Raw genomic sequence first — 9,000 nt, forward strand, 5'->3', positions numbered from 1 at the left:
GCCTAATGGCATCGTAGAACGTGAAACTAGGAATAGGGGCATTTTGTTCTGAGCCCCTACGGATCCGTCTGCACCATGGGTGGTCTATGGGAGAACCACACGGGAGCCACCAGGCCACTTAAGACAACACTCTGGCCTCAGCAAAGCCAATAAAACCCATTAGCCAAAATGGGAAGGCCCAGAGGCGAGCAGGCAGCCTGTTAAAAGCCCGTATTTGTGTCCATCATAACTATTTTTTTTTTTGCATGACCGTGACTGGGAGGATTTAAACAAGGCTTCTATGGGCTTCATGAAAAAAACTAAACTTTTCTTTGCTGTCAGACAACAATTTCACCTCACCACAAGAGCAACTAGGGTTGTTTTTTTTACGACAGTGGAACAGACCCCGAGGCTTGTGCCATGACTTGGTCTACCAGTTTGTTGCCCAGTAGCAAGACTAACAAAGCAATGTTCCCTCTGCCAAGCTATGCCTCACCCACTGCCCATCTTCCCGTTTCTTTTTCACATTAGCACATATGAGAAGCGGTTAGTCGTCCAAAAATAGAGCAGACAAGCATTCCAACTTTGGAACTTACCACCACGCTCCATGGGCTAGCTGACCCTATGTGGCCCTGTGGGGGGATGAGGAGGGGGGGGGGTGCTCCGATCTTCACTCCCAGCTGTTAGATGAGTGGCCCCGAAAACACACTTAATCGCTCCGAGAAACGTTACCACCAGGGGAGGCGCCCCTGCCATTTTGGTTTGTTTCATGTCGTCCGTGTCGAGTGGAATTAGTCTCGCCGTGTGTGTAAATCCGCGGCTTCATGACAACGCCAAGCCACAATCAATTAGAGCGCAGTCATAAATCTTGGAATGGACCGCGGTGGCATCAAATCCAGCAAAAACCCAGCTTTGGTTCAGCTCACAGATTTTATTTTCTCCTCACCAAAATCTAAATACTGAATCCGATCTTTTAAACTAACTCTCCTTTCTTGTCTACAGCTCAGCCCAAACAAATCCATCCTACACCGTGGGATTACATGGAGAAATCCAAACACTAAGCATAAGATGACGAGATGAGAAACACACAAAGTTTTGCGCAAGCTCAATCTCAACATCCAGCAATTAAGACCACACCTGTACAAACTAATGACCCGGAAAGGCTGTAACACCACACCCTGAATAACATCAATCCGTTTCATTAAAACATCATCTGTCTGAGGCCCCCAGACAGTCCTGCTTTTCAGTCTTATAGGCCACCGGCAGCTGTACAAGAGATCTATTAAAGCTTTCAGACCACAATGGAGCGCTACTTGGTGACACAAAGTGTTGAAAACGGCCGCCAAGTTTATCTCAGTCTGGCCAGTTTCAGGTTTAAACAGGAAACATTAGCTGCCGGTCGCTCTCAATTAAAACATTTAATATCTTGGCAGCAGCAACCTATTTTTTTGTCAAGCAAGAGAAACGACTTCCTTGGCCGGCCAGATAGTTATGGCAAAGAGGGATTTTCTTGGACGATGTGGCACTCCATCATTTCAGCCCAGGCGCTTTTGAGTTCAAACATCCGTGGGAAGGAAATCCCTTATTTTGGCTAAAGAAATGGGAGATCACGTGCCTACCCCTACTGACGGCAGAACAGCGACAGAGGGCAAAAGGACGCACGTCGAGATTAGATATCCCATTGTCATCCTAGTGAAATGAAAACAAGGAGGAGATGAGACACCCTAACTCACCGAGACAATAGGATGTTGCAATTCTGTGCACGACGGCCATCAATAACAGACAGCTCCTTGACTTTCTTTGAGCTCAGGGAGTCGTCCTCCACTTCTTTCTGTGGAAAGGAAAACAGGGATTAACGCCTCTGATGTTGTCTTGTTTTTCCCCATTATGTTAAGATCATGTCCGATGAACACTGAACAGACTATGTACGAGCAAAAGTACAAAAAACAACCCCACAAAAATGCAGGACAGAGAGAGAAGGATAGAGAGAGAGAGAGGGAGAGAGAGATCATCAAAAGAGAACAAAGAGCTGACAAAGAGATATCAAGAGCTTAGTGTTAGGAACTACCAGGATCTGAGAAGATACTTTTATCCCACTACAAAGGTTACAAGAACACCAATATTTTTGACGTAGAGAAGGGAAATATAATCAAACACTGAAACAAATACAAGCTCTCTACAAAGCTGTGAAAATAAAGATGAAATCAGGAATGAAACTGGACACACTTTTGTCTGAGGTAAATATTTTTTTGAAAGAGGACAGAAAAGGTATGTTTTGAACCAACACTGAAATGTAGACTATAACGTGGAGAGACGCACAAAATGAGAAACAATCTTCACTTGTTAAATGTCACTCACCTGTTGTCTGTTGTTATTGACCATAAAGAAGTCCTAAAACGCAGCCAAGAAGCAAGGGAGATGCAGCACTCGTTAGATAGGAAGCGCAGTTTTGTGAAAACACAGCCAAAAAACAAACACAAAACAAGCTCATACAAAATGATCACTGGTGAATGCTGGTGATTGATGGTGTATATCTGTCTATGCAAGCAGACTCTTGAGTAATAGATGCATGGTACTATGAAAGACTGTGCACAATGGCAGGTGCGTGCAAGGCTGCATTAGGCGTTATCATTATGAATTAAGCTCTATGTTATAATAATAATACATCTGCCAGCATTTAGTGAAGTATACAAATGCAAAGTGAGTTCAAAACCTTAGGACTGTGGTAACTGTTACGGGCAGTTTCATGTCAATAAGACTGTGTTTTATGGTTATTTTCAAATGATGACACATCATACATCATGCAGAAATGCAGTTTTATTGTGGTGTCCCGTGCAAGGAGAAGAAAAAAATATGGGATTTCTTTATTTGACAGGACTGAAATCATGTGGCTATTATTAGCGCGCCTCAAACTGACACATCCTTGTGTCTGCCCGAGCACTATGAACACAGCGTCTGTTTTTCCAACAAGGGCTCTCACTGTTTCCCCTTGGTGACACCATGGCGATCAGTATGCATTATTCAAACATCAAGGCGTCTGGAATACCATGCTCCGGGCGCGGTGGCCTAGACTGAGTCCACTCGATAAATGAACTTCTCATAAAACAACTGCCTTCATTCATTTACGTCGGGTACACTTTTTTATATTTCAAAAAGGAGGATATGACTTAAGTAGGGCTCATCAGGGGAAGATCTGGGGATAATGTCTTACAACGCTAAATGTAGAGCTTTTTCTTTGTGTGGGAGTGAACAAACTATCTTTGTTGTAGCAGATACTATGTAGATATGATGCACTACTAGAGCCTTGTGGGGCAGCCGTGGCCTACTGGTTAGCGCTTCGGACTTGTAACCGGAGGGTTGCTGGTTCGAACCCCGACCAGTAGGCACGGCTGAAGTGCCCTTGAGCAAGGCACCTAACCCCTTACTGCTCCCCGAGCGCCGCTGTTGTTGCAGGCAGCTCACTGCGCCGGGATTAGTGTGTGCTTCACGTCACTGTGTGTTTCACTAATTCAGGGATTGGGATAAATGCAGAGACCAAATTTCCCTCACAGGATCAAAAGAGTATATATACTTATACTTAAACGATTCCCCCTACTTCATTCATTCTTGCAGTGCCATGTTTCATGCTTGAGTGAATCTACAGTGCTCTAGGTTACAAGCGGTGTAGATGCAGATGAGAAGATGGTGGGATGAATGGACTTATAAAAGAGAATGAGAGAGAAAAGTAGAAGATAAAAGACAGAGGAACTTTCCTCTGGCAGAAACACAGTACCTGTTGTCTCTGGTAAGCAGAGAATGTCTTCTCGATGTCCGTCAGGTCAAGTATCTTGAAAACCCTGTTGTCGTCAACGTCTGCCCACACGGTGCCCTCCAGTTTATTCTGCAGAGGAGGAGGTTGTGCATAAAACACTGGGCCTTTGAGTCATTCTTCCCTTCATTCATTCATTCATTCATTCATTCATTCATTCATTCATTCATTCATTCATTCATTCATTCATTCATTCATTTCTTCATTCTACTCAACACTTATACCGTAATCCCCACTCATATAGACATTAAAATATACCGACTGTGTCTTGCAAATTGACTCCTTAAACTTTTGGCACCATTTTATGTTGATAAAACAGACAGGTTCAGATCAATCTGACTAAGGATGATTAAGGAGCACTGCAAACTCAAACAGTACATTTATGGAGATCCTCCAGACCAGTGTTTTTCAACCTTTTTTGTGCCACGGCACACTTTTGACACTTAAAATGTCCCACGGCACACTAACATCCTGTGTGAAGAAAAAATAAACATACCATAGCCTAAAATTTCAAATAATACACAGATATGGCCTTATTATGGCTTCTATGCAAGACCTGCTCAATTAAACAAGCGCCCTCTGTTTCATTTGTAGGTGACTATCTCTAATTTAATTGTTGTTATGAACTGGATATGTGATGATTCTGTGAATACTGGATATGGGGCCCCCGTTGTACAATGCCTGCATACCACAAATAGTGCAATCATACAATCAATGAGAGCATGTGGTTATAAATTCTTTGATGCAACATTTGCCACTCCTTCTGGCATCTTTCCTGTGCAAGACAAATGCCAGGCTGTGATACGACCCATCTCCATTCAGAAGTAATTTCATTCAGAACCAGTTTTATTCCCAAAACATTCCAACTTTGAGCAGCTTGACTCCTGGAGTACCAACCTCAGCCAGCTTGGACCAGTTGAAGGACTTGAGCGCGTTTGAGGGCTGTGGGATGTTCTTCTTCTTGGGAGCAGGTCCCAGGGGGGCTCCAGGGGGTGGCGGAGCTCCGCAGAGGGGTGGGCGACCTGGGGGAGGTGGCGGTCCACCTGGGGGTGGGGGTGGGGGAGGAGGCATACCCACACCTGGCGGAGGAGGAGGAGGGGGCGGGGGCATGCCTGCGGGTATCGGGGGCGGAACGGGTGGCAGAGGTCCACCTGGAGGACCAGGGATGAGAGGAGGGCCCCCGGGGACAGTGCCGACCTGCCTCTGCAGAAAACAAAACGGGACAGACTCGATTGAGCTTCGCGGTCAGACAGCGGGGAAAAAAATCCATGCCATGGTCAATCAGCGTGTAGCTATATTCAGCCATATCCTTAAGCTTTGGAGACAAACTTTGTTCACCAGGCAGTGATTTATTTTACAGAACTGATATAACATGAATTTTTAGACAATTCTAGCACGGCTAACCGTGAATTCTTGGACAATTCTAGAAGAAACTCGGATAACAAAGCTGAAAATGAAGAACCTAGACAAAAAAATGTGAAATGATTTCATAGGGCCCTGTTTTACAAAGCCATTTCTTGGACCACTTTCAGTGATGCCCAATTCACCCTTGAGGTGGACGTTAGCGTACCGTGCTAAGTTCATGTAGCCGGACCGTGAGTTCCGACAGCTGCTGTTTAACCGTCTTGTGCTCACTGCTCTCCCTCTCCAGCTTCTCCTTCATCTTGTTCAGCGTCTGCATCATGTCCTCTTTCTCCTGCGTCTTGGCGTCACACTCGCGTTCCTTCTTCTCAAGCCTCTGCTGTAACTCTTGGTGCTCTGCGTCAGGCCAGAAGAGTCAGAGTCAGCACATTTCAGAGAGAGTTGTTTATGGAATTTCAAAATGGAGATGTATTAGCTTGTCATTACTAAAAATAATACACTCACCCTTTCGCATTTTCTCTGCCTGCTCCTTCCACTGCTTCACCTCATTTTCGTTTACAAGCCTGGGAAGGTTAAGAGGAGGAGACACAGTAGGAGGCTTTTACATCAAAGACAGGAGGCCTAGTAGTGCTCTTGTTTAGACAAACGATCATCTCCCATTTCAATCAAATATTATTAAGTCAAAAAGGGCCTTAGAACTCACATGCGGACCACGTTCTTCACGTTGAAGTTCTCGAGCGGGGTCACGTCGGGGTCGTAACCTTTGTCGTTCTGCAGGACCATCTGCTGGACAATGCGATCCAGGAGGAGCCAGTACTGCACAGTGTTCCCGCTCCTCTTATCTGCGGAGCACAAAAGAGAAGCTAAGATAAATCCCCAAAGCGCTGCCTACAGAATCCAGTCAGTGTTCTAAAGCCAAGATGAAGAACCACTGAAATGAGTTAAACCTTGTTGCCTGTATTAAATGCCTGAGTTGTTACAATTGTAATAATGGGGGGTCATCATTATGCGTTTCTTTTGAACTTTCTCCATCGATGCTTTAACTGGCTTCTTTTTCAGCAATGTGACTTCTCTCCACATCCTAAGCATTGATCAGAAAACTGTTAACTACAGCTGAAAGTCTGATATTTTAACTTTTTTTAAAAAGTTTAAACTGCACTGCTTAGATTTGACAACACAAAGCAGCTAATCTGTGGAGACAGTATGCAAAAATGAAGAGTATAAAGGACAATTCATTGGACTGCACTACAGTCTGACCTTGGCCTCATTCACAAGCAGAAACCGGGCCAAGAGTTTACATTACAGAGCGTTTTAGTGAAGCGGCATGGAGGTAGAGATATTTAAAGGGGTGAAGACAGCTCCACGGCGCATTATAGTGGAGCAAGATACAGCTGTGCTCCAGTTCGACTGGGGAGGACAGAGAACAACGGGCCGTTTGTGAAGGGAAGCGGGCGCCAAGCGAAACGCTACACTCTGGGTGATCGCAAAGGTCAGGGCGCTATGTCTTCTAATGACGGAGGTCAAGGCAAACAAGTGTGTACGAGTGAGTGACTGTGTGAGTGAGAGAGAGTGTGTGAGAGTGTGTGTGAGAGAGAGAGAGAGAGAGAGAGAGTGTGTGAGTGTGTGAGTGTGTGAGTGAGTGAGTGAGTGAGTGAGTGAGTGTGTGTGTGTGCTCAGTGTGTTTTATGCATTTTCTTTCATTTTTGAATGCTTTCAAACTTCCTGTGTGTATGTGGGTGTGTGTGACGAGGCATAAGAAGACAGTGGTGCATCACAGACATAAAGTGCTGGTATGTGTCTGTGTGGTAAATCTTCATTTATATATATGTGTGTGTGTGTGTGTGTGTGTGTGTGTGTGTGTGTGTGTGTGTGTGTGTGTGTGTGTCTTACGAGGCATGAGGAGACAGTGGTGGAGCACCGACATAAAGTGCGGGTAGGCATCCGTGTGGTTCATCTTCTTGCGGATGAGCTCAAACACTTGGCTGGCGCTCTTTGTGTCTATATGCACCTGGAGAGCAGTGGCAGACATAATATTTACCTTCTGTCTTACACAAACCCAAGGCTTATGAAAACACACCATGAATACATTCGGGCCGGACCGTGAACGAGATTAAACTTACCGATTCAAATCGTCTCGCAAGAGCAAGCTCGTCCTCATTTCGCAACATCTCAAAATAATCTAAGTGCCTATGTTGAGAAAAATAGATAAAAGACAAATTAGGAAAAAAAATTATCGGATATGAATCATTTAACAGTTGAAAGCAAAGTTGTAAACTGTGAGGCTAAATTTACCTGTCTAGTGTGGAGTTATCATGGGACCTCAGTTTGTCCATTATTGGTTGGATGCCTAGCATCAAGAACTCGTATCTTAGATGCACCCTGAATTCCAAGCTTGTCTGTGCGTCACACAAACCAAAAACAGAACTTCAATGTGAAGCTCATAAAGACATCAGAAACATGACTCTCAGTGTAAAATAAGATAAAACAATAAAAGAATAAAAGGTAAATGATAAAACAAGTCTAGTCAGCTATAGTGCTTACCTCCCCTGCTCCTTGGCTGAGGATAGCGTTGATGAAAGACATGATGGCTGTTTTGAGGCTGACCTCGTCTCTGTACCGTCCTGTGCTCCTGTCCAGATCATTTAGTAATGTCTGAAGAGAGATGTTAGAGTTACCTCACATCATAATGAGATGATAAACAAAAGGATCTCATACTGAGGATATTCCACTCCCTTAACATGAACAGTTCTCAGAATTTTCAACTTCGCAGCCACGTCATTTCCTCGATGTAAAGTGCAGTGTCTATAGGGTGCACATGGTGAAAATAAAACCATATGGTTGTATTTGTTTATTAAAAATGTCATGGAACTATTCTGATGAGCTACATAAAATGGCAAAAGCGTTACAGTCTGAAGTTGACAACGTGAGTGAGTGCCCCCTACAAACTCCCAGCTGGCTCGGAAAAAATGATACCGACTACATGGTCAAATATTCTGTGTTATTTGTTCATTCACTTCAGTTGTCTGTGAGTTTGTTTTCACCGAGTTGTCCCAAACCGAAAGCGGCCGCGATGTCGAGAATATTCACCCTTTGCAGCCCAGTGGTCGTCTCACCTGAAAGCGCGTCCTCTCGCAGGCGAACTTCTGGTAGTGCAGCATGGCCTCCAGGATCTTGCGGTGGCCGCCGGGCACCAGACACACGGCGCCCATGATCTCCAGCACGGCCACCTTGGTCTTGATGTTCTCGGTGGCCAGGCTCTGGGCGATGATGTTGATGCTCTCCGTGTGCGAGAGCACGTGCGCGCGCCCCTGCGAGTTGTTCATCAGCGCCTTGATGCAGCCGATGAGCGAGGTGTGGATCTGCGACTCCGTCGTCTCGTAGTCCATCGTCTTCAGGAAGTTCAGGATACAGGTCAGACCATCCAGGTCGATGAACCGCGTCACAAACCTGCCATCAGAGAAATGGACCGTGAGAATCAAATGAAAGATGTAGTTCTTGATTTGTTGTCATTTTTTACATATCTATCTATCTCATGTGGTTTAATAAAAACGCTGAAATGCCACATGCCTGTACTGGCTTATACTATAATGACTTCTCTGATACTATAAACTGGTATAGCTATAGAACAAGGAACTAGCAATACCAAGGTCAGAGTTCTACACCGAAAGAAGACAATTACTCCTTCTTGAAGTTGGTCTTGTAATTAAACGTGAAAAGGAGTCTCCTCTCAGCCCTCGCCTCATAAAACCAGTCAGAGGAGCTTTTCATCGGGATGTGAGCTGGGAAAATAATTAACTCTGACCGCGGGGAGAACAAAAGAGAGGGATGTCCAGTGGCCCTTTGAGGTGAGG

General features: G+C 44.9%; 1 protein-coding gene across 4 annotated transcripts in view; it reads right to left on the reverse strand.

Moving 5' to 3' along the window:
* daam1b (dishevelled associated activator of morphogenesis 1b) overlaps positions 1 to 9,000 on the reverse strand; it is an 87,182-nt gene that overhangs the window by 15,226 nt on the left and 62,956 nt on the right. For 3 of the 4 annotated variants that reach the window (XM_076273317.1, XM_076273316.1, XM_076273319.1), the window contains 12 exons: positions 8,263 to 8,596; positions 7,691 to 7,801; positions 7,442 to 7,545; positions 7,270 to 7,336; positions 7,040 to 7,157; positions 5,853 to 5,991; positions 5,654 to 5,712; positions 5,358 to 5,545; positions 4,685 to 4,990; positions 3,752 to 3,859; positions 2,338 to 2,370; positions 1,713 to 1,810 (listed from right to left, as the gene is read on the reverse strand). In XM_076273317.1, the coding sequence (XP_076129432.1) occupies positions 1,713 to 1,810; positions 2,338 to 2,370; positions 3,752 to 3,859; positions 4,685 to 4,990; positions 5,358 to 5,545; positions 5,654 to 5,712; positions 5,853 to 5,991; positions 7,040 to 7,157; positions 7,270 to 7,336; positions 7,442 to 7,545; positions 7,691 to 7,801; positions 8,263 to 8,596 (1,665 nt within the window). The remainder of the gene's footprint in view (positions 1 to 1,712; positions 1,811 to 2,337; positions 2,371 to 3,751; positions 3,860 to 4,684; positions 4,991 to 5,357; positions 5,546 to 5,653; positions 5,713 to 5,852; positions 5,992 to 7,039; positions 7,158 to 7,269; positions 7,337 to 7,441; positions 7,546 to 7,690; positions 7,802 to 8,262; positions 8,597 to 9,000) is intronic. The other variant, XM_076273318.1, reaches the window with a different exon arrangement.

This window comes from Alosa pseudoharengus, unplaced genomic scaffold (assembly GCF_046254945.1).
Source record: "Alosa pseudoharengus isolate Yale_2024_CS ecotype anadromous, Long Island Sound unplaced genomic scaffold, YU_APseudo_1.1 YU_APseudo_1.1_scf_7, whole genome shotgun sequence".
Taxonomy (NCBI): domain Eukaryota; kingdom Metazoa; phylum Chordata; class Actinopteri; order Clupeiformes; family Clupeidae; genus Alosa; species Alosa pseudoharengus.